General features: G+C 47.2%; 2 protein-coding genes across 2 annotated transcripts; one reads left to right on the top strand and one right to left on the bottom strand.

Annotated features, from left to right (window-relative positions):
* Positions 1-2,312: 2,312 nt before the first annotated feature.
* LOC309889152 (E3 ubiquitin-protein ligase TRIM39-like) lies at positions 2,313-8,726 on the bottom strand. The gene is made up of 6 exons (XM_082781887.1): positions 7,518-8,726; positions 6,450-6,545; positions 5,658-5,888; positions 4,950-4,972; positions 4,215-4,330; positions 2,313-3,545 (listed from the first exon to the last, which is right to left on the bottom strand). Exons 1-6 carry the CDS (start codon positions 8,064-8,066, stop codon positions 3,031-3,033), a joined length of 1,530 nt encoding a protein of 509 aa, XP_082638013.1. The 5' UTR covers positions 8,067-8,726; the 3' UTR covers positions 2,313-3,030.
* A 1,994-nt stretch (positions 8,727-10,720) lies between these two features.
* On the top strand, positions 10,721-16,500 carry LOC309889157 (zinc finger protein RFP-like). The gene is made up of 7 exons (XM_082781896.1): positions 10,721-12,133; positions 12,904-12,999; positions 13,431-13,661; positions 13,827-13,849; positions 14,109-14,224; positions 15,045-15,074; positions 15,577-16,500. Exons 1-7 carry the CDS (start codon positions 11,714-11,716, stop codon positions 16,089-16,091), a joined length of 1,431 nt encoding a protein of 476 aa, XP_082638022.1. The 5' UTR covers positions 10,721-11,713; the 3' UTR covers positions 16,092-16,500.
* The last annotated feature ends 435 nt before the right edge of the window (positions 16,501-16,935 follow it).

The raw sequence follows: 16,935 nt of genomic DNA, 5'->3' as shown, positions 1-16,935 counted from the left end.
ATTCTTTTCTTTCATTTTTTTTAAATTATCACAACGATCAGCTGCAAAACATCCCTGACTTCCCGGCGTTCCGACTAGTGATGAATCACCACGAAACCCCAAGAAGAAAGAAAAAAAAGGGGGAAAAAACCCTCCATATTAATTTTTAAGGACTTTATAATCCCTTTTCAGCCCCATTTTCAGCACCGTCAGGATGGCCGAGTGGTCTAAGGCGCCAGACTCAAGGCTCTGCCTTCCCGCAGTTGGGTATTCTGGTCTCCGAATGGAGGCGTGGGTTCAAATCCCACTCCTGACACGTACGTTTTAATTATTTTTTTTCAGTTATTTTCCCCCAAGAAACGCCCATTTCCCCCTGAGACCGAAAATCCCCCGGTGCTGCGTGATTTCGGACCGCAAATGGTTGATTTAAGGGAGTTTTCCCCAAAGCTGGGCTCCGCCTCGTGCTGGGAAGGGCAGAAAAAGAGTTGTTTCACTTTTATTTTGAATCCTCTCGTTTTCAGAAAACTTGTTTTGAGCAAGCTACTCACTTGCAATAATTTTGCTTTAAGGCGGGAGGCTTTGCACTTTGCACTTTGATTTTTTGCAAGCCAAATTGCTTTTAAAAAGTGTTTTTTTTGGGGAGAGGATTTTTTTTTTCTATTGTTTTCTATTTTTTTGTCTTTTTCCTTTTTTTCTCTTTTTTCTTTTTTTTTTCTTTTTTTTTCTCTTTTTTCTTTTTCTTTTTTCTTTTTATTTTTCTTTTCTTTTTATTTTTTTATTTTTCCTTTTTTTTGAGAGAGAGATTTGGGAAGAGGCAGGATGCAGGCAGGGTGCGGGCAGGGACAGGCAGGTGGGCAGGACAGTTTCTGTAGTGTAGTGGTTATCACGTTCGCCTCACACGCGAAAGGTCCCCGGTTCGAAACCGGGCAGAAACACCTCGAATTTTTCTTATTTTTTTAATATTATACGTATTTTATTTTATTTTATTTTATTTTATTTTATTTTATTTTATTTTATTTTATTTTATTTTATTTTATTTTATTTTATTTTATTTCACTTTATTTCACTTTATTTCACTTTATTTAATTTCTCTTTATTTAATTTCACTTTATTTAATTTTACTTTATTTTACTTTTTACGTTTAATTTTATTTAATTTTATTTTTTATCCCCTCTTTTTGAAAGAAAAGATCTTACAAATATTTTTTCCGACCCTTTCCAATTCCTCCCAGCTCTTGCACCGGCTGCCACAAACCCACCCCACCCCCCTAAACGCACTCTCCCCTTACCTAACGCAGGATATGCTGCACCTCCCCGACTTCCCTCCGCATCTCACAGCGCCTGCTTTGGGCGATTTCCTTATATTTCATTTATTTTTACCCATTCTGCAGCCTTTCCAAAAGGCAAGAGGATAGGAATCGATGAAAACATTTCTTCCCTGACCGGGAATCGAACCCGGGCCGCGGCGGTGAGAGCGCCGAATCCTAACCACTAGACCACCAGGGACGCTGTATAAGAACTTTTACCCTCTACTCCATCACCCCTAGCAAGAATTACCCATTCAAGCCCATTTTTGACCTATTTTTCTTTTATTTTAACCTCTTTCCCCTGTCCTCCCTGCACCCTCCTCTTCAGCACCTCCTCAGGTTGTAACAGGCATCAGCCCGTGCTCTTTTTTTGGTGGACAGCGGTGATTCCCAGCTGCCTGGAGCTCAGGTTTACCCATACTTAGAGGGAAAACAAGCCCCACAGCACGCCAAAAAAGCCTTGCACCCTGCTCAGCACAACTGGGAACCAGTCTGGTGTTGCTCATGCTGGGGGCAAGCACCTGCAGTGCTCTCCCTGGGGCGTGCTGCCTCCTTGTTGCATGACCAGAAGTGCTGGCCACGCTGCTCGCGCTGGCAATTCTCCTGTGTAGGCAAAGCAAACACGCATGGCTGTTCTTTGCATGCAAAATCATCATCGTCATCATCATTAGCACGGGCTGCGTGGCAGCTTTCAGAAGGGTTTTGCATGCACCTGGGTTTGCGGCTGCAAGAACATCTTCAATCGTCTGCTGCAATTTAGGGCCAAGCTCCTGAAATTCATTTTAACTCTGGATTATGGCTTAAGCCCTGAAACTCTTGGGAATTTAGGGAAAAGCATGTGGCTATTGCACGATGCAGGAATGGCTGTTGACAATGTGAGACTTTGCTCTGGCCAGGTGGGGATTTTGTAGAGTTTTTTTGGGATTTTTCCCATTCACCACCCCCAGCTCAATGCCCACGAAGTGCCAGGACGAAATAACCACAAGACCAGGCTGCAAAGGAGGCAGTTTCTTATTACTTTTTCCACGGTTTGCATTCAGCAGCTGAGGCAAACAAAGCTTTTCAAACCATCAAAGGCACATCTGTACAATTGCTTCGGATATCCAAAACCCCTGAGTATATTCAGTGGTAAGGAACCTGGGAAATGCTTCGTGAGCACCTTCCATCCCCTCTGGGCTCCTTCTTACATCCCCAAATTGCTTTTAGGCACCAGCTCAGCCCAAGGACGTTGCTCAATGAGAGGTTGAAGCCAATTCTGCTTGGGAAGGATTTATTTCTCTTGGTTTTAGGCAGGTACAGGAGATGTGTCTGCATGCCATCTAGTCAATCTAGGCTCCATCTGCAATCGGAGCACTCCTGCAAAGACTTGTTGAGCTATTTCTAAATGAGATACTGCACAAATTGCCACCGTTCTCCATTGATTAGGTTATCTCACCCACTGATTAGATTCTTGCCTTCTTCTCGGAAGAAAGGTAAGAAAACTTGAAGCTGTCAGGAAGTCCTCCGGGCTTTTGCATCTTGGTCCACAGCATCTATGCTCAGTCACAATGCTCAGTGGGATGAAAAAGATGAGTAAAGGGTCCGGAAAACAGCAGGGATATGTGATCAGTTGGAGATTTGTCTCAGCTCTATCCTTGTTCTCCAACAGAGAGGTTTTCTTCATGCCCCCAAAAGCCATCTCCGGGGTGATGAGACCCCACGGTGTCCCCAGATTTGGGAGGGTGAGACTTGAGGCATGGAAAGGGTCAGGGGGACAGGGTGAACTGGCACCCCCTCCCCAAGCAGAGCAGGGGGAGGATTTGCTCCCCTGCAAAGGACGTCGGCGGGTAGGTGAAGATGGGCGCCTGGTTGTGGGAGTCGAAAAACGCCACGCGCCCTGCCTCGTAGTCCAGGTAAATCCCAATCACCCTGGGGGCGGCGAGCAGGGAGATGGGGCTGGTAGGAGAGGTGAGAGCCTGGTACTGGCTCCCGCACTGCCCCACGGCCCAGATGCCCACCTCGGGGTTGACGCTGATCCGTCCCTTCCTCCTCACCGACTCCTTGGCCACCCCAACGGCCCAGGCTTCCCCGTCGCCCACCTCCACCTCCCAGTAGTGCCTCCCCGTGCTGAAACCCTCGCAGCCCAGCACGCAGCGAGACGAATCGAAGCGTTTGGGGTTGTCGGGCACGGGCTGGCGGGTGTCTTCCCACCTCACGCGCTTGCGATCCTCGGACAGGACCAGCCGGGGATGCGCCGTCTCCGGATCCAGCGTCAGGCTTACTGAGGACGAAGAGAAGAAGAGCATCAGAGGCATGGTCCTAAGTGACCATTATAGTGACTTTAATGTCCTATTTGGTCCTAAATGACCTAAATGACCTATTTTCCCCAGGCTTGACTCCAGCTCCCAGTCCAGGGGCTCTCCCTGTTTGCTGAAGTGATGGAAGAATTGTTTTATGCCCACGAGCAAGACAGGAGGAAGAGAAATGTGAGTGCACGAAGGGAAATTGATCTAGGAAAGCAAGGCTTTGAAGTATGGATATTTTTTTTCTGGAAGTCTCCAGGCCATTGAAAAAAATACACAAATCCTCCAGTGTCCCTTGACCTTCCTTTTTTTTTTAAGATCACCAGTGTTCCCAGCAGCTCCACGGGGAAATGTTTGCAATGTTCGCCTTGTTCAGAGAGCTGCTGCTGAGCAGGACTCTACGTGACATCCCGCAGGCATCCCAGTGCTGACCTGGCTCCCCAAGTCCTGCCAGGGGGCAAACTCATCCTCCCTCATGCAATCAGCCAGAGTTAATTGCACCTTGCTATGCTAATACACGGGGCATGTTGGAGGTTTCTCTTTGCCACATTGCACCAGGACTTCTATTCAGCTGAGATCTTCCTGAAATCCACTGCAAACAGACCCAGGTGCAACCTCCAGCCCTCTCCTCCCCGGTTTCTCTCTACCTTGAAATTTCATCAGCATCTCCTTGAGGGCAATGTTCTTCTGGGGAAGACTGGTGGGTGCCTCGGCCAGCTCAGGCGATGCCTCCAGTGGCTTCTGGGCGCTCTCTTTCTCAAGCCTGGAAGGAAAAAAAGCTGGCTCATAACACTGCCTTTTCTCGTAATTTTCATGAGAATTTCTGATTTTCAACTAGGTTTTCTTATAAAGAAATTATAGTGGGGCTGGAGCAAAGGATGGGTACTAGGGTTGTCATTAATGAACTCCCCATAAGCATCTGCTGACCCAGAGCACTATTTTGTCCCAAACACCAAGCAATGAAGAACTTCTATCATAACCAGCAATGCTTTACAAGGGAAATACAGGCAATAATAGATGCCTTTTCTTGCCTGCTTTTACCTTTAAAACAACCCACTTTCTTGATCTATGCCCAAAGAATATTATTCACGAAGAGGTGGAAATTCATATTGAAGTTCCCCTTCCACCCAAACAGACCCCTTGGTGTTTAAACATCCAGTATTTTAGCTGCTGGGTTGTAATTTATGATGGGTATCAGACAGTTTTTCTTGGTCTTCAGCATCCTACCGGGACCAGGGCACTTTTTGCAGTGTCCTAGCTTTATGTCTAAGCAGTCACTAGCACATGGGGCTCATATTGGACTGGGATTTTGGAGTCCATCACTGTCACCACCGTAGAAATAAGCATTAACATCATAATAACGTGTGGGAGAAGCCACAAACCTGCTCAGGATGTTCCTGCTGTCCTACAAGGGAAGGATGAGAGAAGGAGCATTAGGACAGAGCAACGTCAACCTGCCAATAAACAACAAAAGGCTGCCGTGGGGTGACCTCAGGCAACCACTCTAAAATTACGGGTCTAAAATAATACTGCATTGCCTGCACGGTGTTTATAGATCTGCTGCGGGGTTTGGCAAGGTCACGGCAGCACCACTTAATGAGCTGCACCTTGTAGTTATCTGCCATCACCCTTCGTGTCCCTACTCTTTGGGCATGGGTGTTACTATTGCTAATGCACACTACTGCTTTGGCATAGCCAAATATTTGAAAGCAGGAGTAAAACAGAGCCTGCAGGTGGGCTGAGGTGCGTGGTTTGATGACTACTTAAGGAGGAGATGAGCCACAGCTAGGCACTGCTTTTTGTTTCTCCACTATGTATTGTTGGGATTTAGGCAATCTTTCTGGATGTAGACGTGTACCATCAGATGGATGAGTCCCGTACTCATCATCATTAAATAGTGATTTAAATAAATTGGGCTTGGTTTAACATGTTCAAAAGGACAGCTGGGCCATTGAAGAAAATAAGTGTATTTCATTTTTTTAATAGCTTTGAAGGATAATAGTTTTAAAGGAGCATTTAGGATGAATTTGCCTCCTGGGCTGGTGACACCGGTGATGTTCAAGGCCAGGAGTTTTCCCTGGGGTTCTCACCTGTAGGAGTTCATATGCTGGCTGCTGACACTTCTCTTCCAGCTCACGGATCTGCTCACCCACGGAGGAGATCTCCCCCAAGAGCTTGGCGATGTTCTCCTCCTGCCTCCTCACGATCTCCTGGTCCAGCTTGGCTAGCTGGCCCAGGAGGAGCTGCTCCTGTCGCTCCACGAACTGATGCAGCTCCTTGATTTCGGCCACGACCTTCTGCCTCTCCTCTTCTACCCTTTCCTACAACGAATGCACACAAGGGAGAGGCAGGGAGAAATTGCTTGGGGGAAATTGCAACAGAGCAGATTTAATGTGTTGACTTTAGGTGCAACGTGGCCATAAATTCATAAATTCCAATGAGTATTGCAGAGCAATGTGTAATATTTTAGACTTTTTTTTTTTCTTTTTTTTTTTTTTTTTCATTGGCATTTCTAGGCTTGAAGGTGCTGTCAGAGAGCATTTCCCATGGACTGTAATCTTTGATCCTAAAATGCTGCAGACCTTTGAACAGCAGGGAAAGATACGCACCAACACCATAAACAGAGATGTCAGGGAAAGGGAGATCATGGCAAGAAAGAAGCAGTTGGGTGATTCCCTTTTCTACATATATAAATAAGGAGAACCTGGGAATGTGCCCCACTTGTGAGCAAACTGAGGAAGAAAAATCTCAGCAATAACCTGGCCAAATCCAACACATGATCACAGCCAGATAAGATGCTGAAAGAGCCAGGAGGCATGGGGGAATAGAAGTAGCAATTAACTACATATGGTACCGGTCCATATGTAGGGATGGACACTTACGAGGAAATTCAGGCTTCTCCCTTCCTCAGCCATTTTCAGCCCCAGCAGTTTTTCTCTCCTGTCCTTCAGGATCTGCATGTGAGCCTGGAATTTCTCCTGAGTAGAGAAGAAAGATTTTGATGGTGCATTTTCTTCCCCCAGCTGGTCCATCCCCCTGCTTTCATCCCACCTAACCCAGCTTATCTCCTACAAATTCACTCTGCCCTGCTTAATAATATGGCAATCTGGCTCTGGTAATTAGTAAACCCTCATTTCTGGCAGAGAAAGGGAGGTGGGCAGACAGAATGAGCCGCTTTCTCCCAAAACTACAGTGAATTTTTTGGCACAGATTAGAAAAGGAAATACTCAGACAAAGGACAAAGAGCTTCAAATGACTGGGGAGACCCTGCTGGCATCTCCTCAGGTTCAGCACTGACCCAAAATGTAAGCTCAGGGTATTTGCTCACATCTGATGCTAAGGAATATGTTTTTATCCCCAACCTTGCAGCCTGGGCAATGCCCCATGCCCAATTTTCAAACCAGCTTAGGGTGGCAAAACCATATCCTCCACCACCCCTGGGCGGTGAGACTGGGGATGCATCACCTGTATGTGGTGAGAGCAAATTTTACACCTCACCCGCAGACAAAAAAAAGGCATTTTTCACTGCAACCAGCACAAAACGTAACCCTGCCTTGCACCCTGAGACCAGATTCTTTTGGTAGAAATCAGCATCTGGTTTCTATCAGCATTTCTATCTAATCTGCACAGGAAGCATCTCCTGCACCCCAAATGTTCAAAGCAGCATAGCTGCCCCTGCTTTGAGCAGGAGGTGGGATTAAATATCTTCTGGGCTCCTTTACAGAATGATTTATACGATGATTGGGGAATGACAGATTCAAGAAAATTGGGATAACCAGGAGAGAAAGAGGGGGGAGCACGGAGCAAGCAGGGAGGAGGTCGGCTGTAATCCAACCCGTGGATCGAAAGGGGTGGAAACGCAAACATTTAAAAGCATTTCTCAGGGCAGCTCCCTGACCCGGTCCCCTCCTCTTCCCCTGGTTTCCCCCCACCCTCCGGAGCCCTCCTACCTTGTGCTCCTCTGCAGCCTCCTCGATGGGGACCACGGGGTGGGCGCGATGCGCCTGGGACTCCCTGCAGACCAGGCAGATGGGGGTCTGGTCCTCCTCGCAGAAGAGTTTCAGAGCCTCCTGGTGCTTCTCGCACAGCCTCTCCCCCCCTGCCCCTCCTTTGGCTGCCTGCAGGCTCAGCCTCTTGGCTATCTCGATGATTTTCGCCAGCTCCCGGTTGGGTCTCAGGTTTCTCTCCGGGGCCGTCTCTTTGCACCGCGGGCAGGTGAAATTCGCCTCCTCTTCCTCCCAGCAGCGGGTGATGCACGCCCGGCAGAAGTTGTGGCCGCAGTGGATGGAGACGGGGTCTTGGAAGAAGCCCAGGCAGATGGAGCAGGAGGCTTCGTCCTGGAAGCTTTCGGCGGGGATGTCTTCAGCCATGGTCTTCTCGGTGGCGAAGATGACGGGGCAGCTTTCGTTTTCCGCCCCGCTTGGTCTCGCCGTTGGCTGCTCCCCTTCCTGCAGGTGCCTGGGGCCCCGAGGGAGGTGAAAGGGAGCTGAGAGCTTCATCACGGGGATGATCAGGTTTTCTGCGGGCAAAAGGCTGTGCTGAGAGGCTGCAGAGATCCCCCTTTCTCCGAGGGGGAGCGGAGGGGAAGGGAGAATCCCCCTTCCCCAAGGGGGACCCGGTGGGTTTCAAAAAGACCAGATTGAAAATAAACATCCTCAATAACTTCCTGGCTCGGTACAGATCCACCTGCAGCTTCTTTATAACACCCCCCAAAAAAAAATAAATATCCAGGGAAGCAGAGGAGTAACCCCTACGCCAAGTCTCCCCATGGTCCAGCACCCAGAAACCAGCCTGGTCTCATTCCTCATTAATAAATGCACTCTTAAGGGATTAATTAATTGAAGGGCACGGGGAAAAAAGCGTGATAAGGCTCCCTTCTTCATGCTAAACCACCAAACACATCCTTTGCTGCTCGTTTTCTTATTTTGCATGCCTAACTGCTGGCTTCACCACTGTCTTATTTGTGTTCATGCGTGTGTACGTGCGGCTATAATTCTTTTATTGCTGCTTTCGCTTCTCCTTTTAAACAGGAGGCTGTTTCTTTCACGGCTCAGTGCTAAGCCCGGAGTCAAGTGACAAGCAATTACCACTCAGCCGTTTATTTTTATCTTCCCTTTTCCTCCAGGCTTGCCTGAGCTTGAGGAAAGGAGGGGATTTCCTTTTGCCCTGTAAGTGAAATAACTCCACGACAAGCCATATCCATCATCTGTCTGCTCAGGGATGGTTTCTCCTTCAGCTGGCTGCAGAAAAGCTTCCTTCAGCCTTTTCCCACCACGTTTTTGGGGGGAGATGTGATATTTCAGCAGTGTTGAACAAGTAGGTTGTTTAGGCTGAAATATCACATCTATCACATAAATCAATCGCATGTCACATCACCATCACATCTTATCACACGAACAAGCAGGTTTTTGTTTTCCTGCAAAGCCTCGGGCTGTAGCAGCCAGCCCTGAATCCAAAACTTCATCCAAAATTTGCCATAATAATGCCAAAATTCACTATAAAGATGCCAAAGCGACAAATGTCCTCTCCATCATCTTTCTGCAGCTGTCCTGGAGGGACAAGAACATCATTCTCCATCCCATTAGATAAAAATCCCCAAATTCACTCAATCCCACAGACCACTGACCTGTGGTCCATGGAATAGCTTCTACCAGTCCAAAGCCCTTTTTGTGCCCGAACGAACAGGGTGTATTTGCATGGGGACGATGCTGGCTAACGAAGCAACACATTTTCTAAAAACATCAGTAAATAAATAACACATCTGTGGTTTTTGGTTTGCAGGTTTTTTGCAGGGGGGCATCATGATTTTCTGGTGCAGATTTCCGCGCCTGTGAGCACTCAGAATGAAACTGGTGGTACGGTTTCATATTCAAAGCCTTTTATTTTTTATATTTTATTTTATTTTATTTTATACATTTATTTTATTTTATTTTATTTTATTTTATTTTATTTTATTTTATTTTATTTTATTTTTATTTTTTATTTTATTTTATTTTATTTTATTTTATTTTATTTTATTTTATTTTATTTTTTATTTTATTTTATTTTATTTTATTTTATTTTATTTTATTTTATTTTATTTTATTTTATTTTATTTTTTATTTTATTTTATTTTATTTTATTTTATTAGGAGGGGTGTTCATCTGGCGTTAAGGGTTGATTTATTAGGGAATGAGACGTGCAGAGGAACTGATGCTGGGATTTGCATTGAGGGCACTCTTTTCTCTCCTGCTCTGCTTCCTCCTGCTGGCCCATGAATGCCAACAGCCTCATTACCTCTTTCCTTCCTGGCACAAGCCACGTTTCCTCCCCAATTACCTACATGAGCTGCATAATCACCATAACCTCGGAGCAACCACCTGCAGCATTTTTTTGCTTTTTGCTGTGCCTGTTTGGGGCTTGAAGCAGAGCTTGGTGCACCTGGAAAAGCATCACTGCTTCTCCAAATCCAGCCATGTCACTTGATTTTGCCAAGCCCTGGGGGCACTAATGAGCATTAATGGCCCTGAGCAGCCTCCACCTGAGCCCCCCACCTAGCCCATGGCACAGGGACTCTATTTAAGCTCAGTTTTTAGGCTTTTAGCATTTTTGCAAGCTGCTGTAGAGGAGAACCCATGCATGGTTGTGGACCTGCTGATCCCTACGCCCCATGGGCTGCCTTCATGATTCCAATGCCTTTGCAAAGAGATTTTTATCCCCTAAGAAAAATTAGCAGAGATTTGGAGCTGCTTATTCCAGTATGGAGAAAATATGTGTTTTAGAGGTGTTTGAACCCATCATTTTAGGGAAAAGGTGGGTGAGGGAGCACCCAGAACCCACTAGGGAGAGGCTGAGGAGTGGGTGAAGCATCATTTACCATGTCAAAGTGATGTTGAACTTGATGTTAAACAGCAATAAGTCACAGAAAAGGGAGTCATGGGGCACTTTGATGTATTAATTTCCCTTAATGTCAACGCTAAACCTTAGGGTAAAGCTCCCCAGAGGCTTAGCTTGCCTTCAGATAACCCAACCCAGCTGCTAAAAGAAGGCTTGGTGTGTTTTTATTTGTTTTCTTGCAACCAAAGCCTTCTAGTACTGCTCTCTACAGGTTAAAATAATTACGCCCCTCTGCAAATGAGCCCTGAGCTCATTGTAAGCAGCAGAGCTGTGAGCGAGTGTGGTCTCATGAGGGAGCTGGAGGCTCTTTTTTTTGAAAGAGGAACATTTGTTGAATGTCTCTCTGCGAGGGCAGCTAGAAAATTAGTAATCAAAGCTTTTATCATGGGCTTCTGCTTAATTGCTTCAAGCCATCAATTAGGGAAGTGGGGGAAGGAATTCAAGGGGCAACCCCAAAATTGCTGTCAGGCACAAGTTGCCCTGCTTCAGTTTTCCCTTTTCTTCGCATTGCTTTAGCTCCTGCCTCCTTTCTTCAGTCTCTTAGGTTGTAGTTTAAGGGTTAAATATAAATGCAGGCCAGGAAAAGGGTGTGCTTTTTCCTGTGATCAGCCACATGAGGAAGCTGATTGGGCTGAAAAATGGGTCTGTGAGGGGGAAAATGGTTTGTTTTCAGGGTGTTTGGCATCTGGTTCTGCAGAGGTGGAGAGGGCAGGATGGTGGTGGCCAAAGCTATGGGATGGGTCAGCTGCAGAGGATGGTTCAAATGTAAAAAAAAATAAAGTAAAATGAAATAAAGTGAAATAAAATAAAATGAAATAAAGTAAAATAAAATAAAATAATAAAATAGGGTGCTGTTTGCTGCTGAACCGATGCTGGCTCCACGTGTGCCTCCACCATTGCTTTCCCAACCTTCCCAAACCTTCTCCACCTTTTCCAAGGATGTCCTTCTCCATTTTTTTTTCCAAGCCAAGCCCTCTCCCTAAATCCTCCTTGCTCCCATCCCCAGCTCATCCAGGATGTGGGTCTTGCCCCGATTTTTGGCAGGGATCCCTTTCCCCATCCCAGAGGAAGATCCCTGATGTATGTAGATCCAACCCACGGGTACCAGGGCACCCATGCAGGTATTTTGGGCATCACCTCCTCTCCCCGGTCCCACCCCAGGATCATCTCTAGCTCTGCCCACCCCGAGCACTGGGGTGATGGGAAGGGAAACGCCTTTCCCTCGCGCGGAGGAAAATGAAAGTTGGTGCTGGTTTGCAGCAGGGGCCCCATGGCTGCACCGAGCCCTGTCCCCAAGCTCCCCAGCGAAGCCTCCTGCCCAATCTGCCTGGAATATTTCCGAGACCCCGTCTCCATCCACTGCGGTCACAATTTCTGCCGGGCGTGCATCACCCGCTGCTGGGAGTGGTCCACGGCGAATTTCTCCTGCCCGCAGTGCAAAGAGACGGCCCCGGAGAGAAGCTTTCGTCCCAGCCGGGAGCTGGCGAGGGTCCTCGAAATAGCCAAGAGGTTGAGTTTGCAGGCTGCCAGAGGGGATGTGGTGGAGGAGGAAGGATGCGAGAGGCACCGGGAGCCTCTGAACGTTTTCTGCAAAGACGACGAAACCTTCATCTGCGTGATCTGCCGGGAGTCCCGGCTGCACCGGGCTCACACCATGCTTCCTGTGCAGGAGGCTGTCCAGGAATACAAGGTAAAGGTTTATTTTTTCCACCTAGATACGCACTAAGAGATGAATCAGCACTGTCAGGGTGTGATGTTCCCTCTCAGCACCTTACCACGGGGCTGCAAATCATCCTACCCCCCACCCAGGGCTGTAGTCCGGGGGCAGAAGCGTTGTCCTCCCCCCTTCTGGGTGTTTGAGAGCTGACCCCTTTCGAAATGACAACGTTGACCACGCACCGGTGTTTCCACTGCCTCGCTTCTCAGCCTGGTTGAGCAGTTAATCTAAAGATATTCCGCAGCCAAAGGGGTGAGGTCTTCATTCCCTCTCCTCCCTTGCGAAATTCAAGCCTTTGTCCAGCTCTGGTGCTTAGCAGACATCTGTTGATTGTGTGATGCTCTCTAAATCAGCAGGAAAATGTCTCAGAAAATAAAATAAAATAAAATAAAATAAAATAAAATAAAATAAAATAAAATAAAATAAAATAAAATAAAATAAAATAAAATAAAATAAAATAAAATAAAATAAAATAAAATAAAAAGCTGCTTTTCTGCTGCATCAGTATGTTAAATCAACTTGAGAAAGGAAAAGAGCAGGTGGAAAAAACCTTTCTCCACTTTGTGGCATTTATCTCAATTTAAAGCATTCCCAACCCCACAGTTTTGAATCCTTCTGGGCCAAGAGAGTCACGAGGAGAAGTTCTGGAGTTGAGCAAGGCTCAATCCCCCTTCCAAGTGTCCATTTTTTAGGTTTTCTGTGCTCTCCAAAGACGTGGGGTCTTGTTTTTTTTTTTCCCTCAGGGACAAATCCAAGCCCATCTGCAAACACTGAAGGAAGACAGAGACAGGCTCCTGGGCTTTCGAGAGGCTGAAATGAGGAGAAACTGGGAGTATTTAGTAAGTATCTATTTATTTATTTATTTATTTTGATCAGGGATGGAGTCTGGATATCTCCTTTTGGTTTTAGATGAGATGCTGCATGGATAATCATCCTGCTGAGCATTGGGTATGGGGTCTCTCTCCATGTACCAAGCCAAATGCTTCCTGACCCCTTTTTTCCCCCTGGATTTTAGGGGAAAAAAATATAGAAAGCAGAATCTGGAGCCCTGAAAGGGGTTCATTTGCTGAATGCCAAGCAAATTCTGAGTGGCTTTGCTTGCTCTGGATGGAAAATCACGTTTGGATGTGTTGGAAGTCATAATGATGTCCCTGCTGTAACACGTTTTAGGATGCTTAGGGCACTGACCCTTTCTAGGTGTGTGTTTAATGGTCAGTGCAGGACTTTGCTGCCTCATTCTACACCCACCTTTTGTGTCCCCTCCTCACAGGAGAAGACCGAGGCTGAGAGGCAGAAGGTTTTGAGCACCTTTGAAGGGCTGCGTCTCTTCCTGGAGGACCAGGCACGTCACCTCCTGGCTCAGCTGGCGGAGCTGGAGAGGGCCGTAGAGAAAATGCAGGAAGAAAACATCACCAACCTGACGAAGGAGATCTCGCACCTGGATACCCTGATCCAGGAGATGGAGGAGAAGTGCCAGGAGCCAGCAAGTAAATTTCTGCAGGTGAGGAACTATTAAATAGAGCTTGGCTAACACAACCTGGCTCTGCGTATTGACCCATGATGCTGCTAAACCCAGTTGTGCTTGCTCCAAAGCTGCCAGGGTTTCATTAATATTTTGCTGCCAAGATGCATTCCCTGATTTTCTTATCCCTTCTCTCTCTTCCAGGACATCAGAGGCACCTTGAGCAGGTATGGATGGGGTTTTCTGAGCTTCTTCTCCCACCCCCTGAGCTGGGGAAGAGGTTGGACCTTGTGTTGAGCAGGACAGGCACAGGTTTGGTTTCATGGGCTGTGGTTGGGAGCTGAGATGTCACTACCCATCACAGAATATACAATGTGTTTATTAAAGCCTGCACCAGCTTCTCTGAGCTATAGGTGTGCACAAAATATTTCCTGGTGTCTCTCAGAGATGCATCCTGACCTCTCCTTCCTCTCCCTCTTCATCTAGGTTTGGAAAGGAAAACTTCCAGCAGCCCACGTTGCTTCTTCCAGAGCTGGAAATCAAAATCAGTCACTTCAGGGAGAAAAATATTGCTCTAGAGGAGACTCTGAGGAACTTCAAAGGTATTGAGCATCGGTGGGGATGGGGAGATGGAGCAATGTCTGTGGGAGCACAAATTGCATCCGTTTAGAGCTTAAATCATATTTATTGGAATCGGTGGGGCGAATTGTGATGGACTTTTTGGAGATGAAACACTGGTTGGGCAAACAACAGGTGCTCTTCAGGCTGCTTCTATCACAGGAATCCAGCCTGCCTGCCTTTGTAGAGTTGCCCAACCTTTTCCAAGTGAGAAATGTGAGATCCAGCTGGCTCCACCTGCACTGTGATGTGGATCTATGCTGAGATACCCACCTAAAACTGCCTCTGTGCTGGGAGGAATGCTTCAAAAAAAACAGAGCGCACAGCCAGGGAAGGGGGTCCTGGTCCCTGGCAAGGACATCCAAGGGATGTGGATTGCATTTATAGTGTGAACATCAGCATCTTCTCACATGCACAGACTCAACTCTCCTTCCCACTTTGATTTTAGAAAGCTGTAGCTGAAAATCAACGCAAATTAACAATTAATTTTAGCTTCCAGCCAACTCTACTCCCAAGCATGTGGTGAGTAGTGGGTTGTCACTTCTTTGGGGGCAACCTGCTCTTAAAATGATTTTGAAATCCCTGGTTGAGGAAATAGCATATGAATTAGTCCTAATCCTAAACTTTTCTCATTTTCTTTTGGTCTTCTTGGATTGTGTACCACATTTCTTCCATCTCCCTGCAGACATCTCACACAAGGTGTGATCTGAGCAGGGCAGAACAACCTCTCTGCTTTCATATTCACACTGATACCAGCATGTTATATCAAATAGATAATGTCTCTCTTTCTCCCTTCTGTTTTAGACATCCTGATGTTTGAGCTGCCTGAAAAGAGTAAGTCCGAGTCTCCTGGAGCTGAGCGAGTGGGAAAACCCTAGGGAAGGCTGAGCCCAGCATGGGATGGGCCATGAGTTGGAGGCTCATTTGGGGAAGATGCCTCTGTGTCTGAACGACAAAATGAGAGGGACGGGGGGAAACATCATAAGGAGTCAGGGAATCCTCACCACGAGGTGTTGATCGATTGATTTCTCTCAATGCTAAGCTACATGAAGGTCAACTCTGTTCATCATGTCTGTATGTTCAGGGACCAAATGCCCAGTTTGGCATTTTTTTTGAGCCAAAAAGTCTCCTGTGCTTGGGGTTTGCTCTCCTACTCATTGGGAAGCATCTTCTGATATTTACCTGGGTCCTGCGGAATAGGGAAAGCAACCAACATCAGAAAGGGGTAGAGCATCCCAAGGGATGGGGTGAATGATGCTGCAGGACCTCCCCGCTCAGCCCCAGCAGCAAGGCAGAGCCTGGGGCCATGGGGAAATGTTTTGGTTTCTTTTTTCAGTGAATGTGACCCTGGATCCAGCCACGGCTCACCCCCAGCTCGCCGTGTCGGAGGACAGGAGGAGTGTGAGGTGGGAAGATGCCCAGCAGGATGCATCCGATGAGGGATTTGGCCCCGATCCCTCTGTGCTAGGCTGCGAGGGCATCACGTCAGGGAGATGCTGCTGGGAGGTGGAGGTGACACCCAAAGGCTCCTGGGCTGTTGGTGTGGCCAGGGAGTCTTTGAAGAGGCGAGAAGAAACCACTGTGAGCCCTGAGATTGAACTGTGGTCTATGGGTCTGTGTGAGGGCCAGTTTTGGGCCCTCACCTCCTTTGAGCGCACACCTTTATCCCAAATCCAGGTCCCTAGAAGGGTCCGGATCACCCTGGACTATGAGAGGGGTCAGGTGGCGTTTTTTGATGTCGATAGGAAGGCCTTGATCTTCATTTTCTCAGCAGCCTCGTTCAAAGGGGAGAGTGTTCACCCCTGGTTCTTGGTGTGGAGCGAGGGGTCTCGGATCACATTGTGCCCCTGAAACACTCCCTTCTTACCCAAACACAAATTTTATGTCCCCAACACCCCCGGTTCTAGCACTTTGGAGGACTCCTACCAAATTCCTAGTAGGCCTTTCTGGCCTCTTCCCATTCTCAGTGACCCCAAAGGGCTAAGCATCTCTGTGGGTTGATGTCCCAAACTGTAATTGCCAATTTGGGGTATCGGTGGCTGACAGATGGAGCCACATCTGCCCCAAAACATCTTGCACCAGACTGGCAGCTTCTCCAGTCTTAGGATTTCAGATGAAGTAAAAAGGTTTACATGCTGTATCGTTCTTCTGTCTGGTTATTCACTGCTTCTGGATGTCAGGTTCACGGGGATTAAAGGGAAGCCACCGGGATTGGCATGGGTTTCTCTTATCTGTAGAGGTCAGCATGTTTTTTTTCTAGGCTGGGTGCTCTACGTTCAGTACAACAGATGGAGAAAAACAAGGACATTTATGCTTCTGAGTCATCTGACAGATTTGAAGCATGACCACGAGAATGAGGAAAATCACATCTGCAAAATTTGTTGGCCATTTCTGGGGGGACTGGGCTTTTGGCTGATTAAGTCCCATTGCTGGTTCCATTGCACAGAGGCTATGAGTTGGCTGTGCCTGCACCCAGAAAGGTCCACAAGCCCCAAGAAGTGGCCTAGAGTCATTCTCAAAAGCCACATGCCACACTGCCCCCCGTCTACTGGCAGTCTCAACCAGAGACAAAGACATGGGAGAAGGAAATATTTTATTATTAATGTTTGTTACAGAGTTCTGAGGTTTCAAATATCAATAATTTGAGGAAAAGGAAGAAAATGGTTGAAACTCAGGAGCAGATTGGCTGTGGGTG

Source organism: Aythya marila (genome assembly GCF_965140915.1).
Source record: "Aythya marila genome assembly, chromosome: 33".
In the NCBI taxonomy this organism is placed as follows: domain Eukaryota; kingdom Metazoa; phylum Chordata; class Aves; order Anseriformes; family Anatidae; genus Aythya; species Aythya marila.
The sequence above is the reverse complement of the archived record's forward strand: the minus strand, read 5'-3'. Positions and strand labels throughout refer to the sequence as shown.

What these genes read in the sequence shown, in the direction of transcription:
- LOC309889152 (XM_082781887.1), bottom strand. Translation starts at nt 8,066, where the DNA reads ATGAAGCTCTCAGCTCCCTTTCACCTCCCTCGGGGCCCCAGGCACCTG. An exon ending in AGCAGGAACATCCTGAGCAG is followed by an intron (nt 4,331 to 4,949) that starts GTTTGTGGCTTC and finishes TTTTCCTTCCAG; the next exon opens with GCTTGAGAAAGAGAGCGCCC. An exon ending in GATGCTGATGAAATTTCAAG is followed by an intron (nt 3,546 to 4,214) that starts GTAGAGAGAAAC and finishes CTTCGTCCTCAG; the next exon opens with TAAGCCTGACGCTGGATCCG.
- LOC309889157 (XM_082781896.1), top strand. Translation starts at nt 11,714, where the DNA reads ATGGCTGCACCGAGCCCTGTCCCCAAGCTCCCCAGCGAAGCCTCCTGC. An exon ending in GGAGAAACTGGGAGTATTTA is followed by an intron (nt 13,000 to 13,430) that starts GTAAGTATCTAT and finishes CCCTCCTCACAG; the next exon opens with GAGAAGACCGAGGCTGAGAG. An exon ending in ATCAGAGGCACCTTGAGCAG is followed by an intron (nt 13,850 to 14,108) that starts GTATGGATGGGG and finishes CTCTTCATCTAG; the next exon opens with GTTTGGAAAGGAAAACTTCC.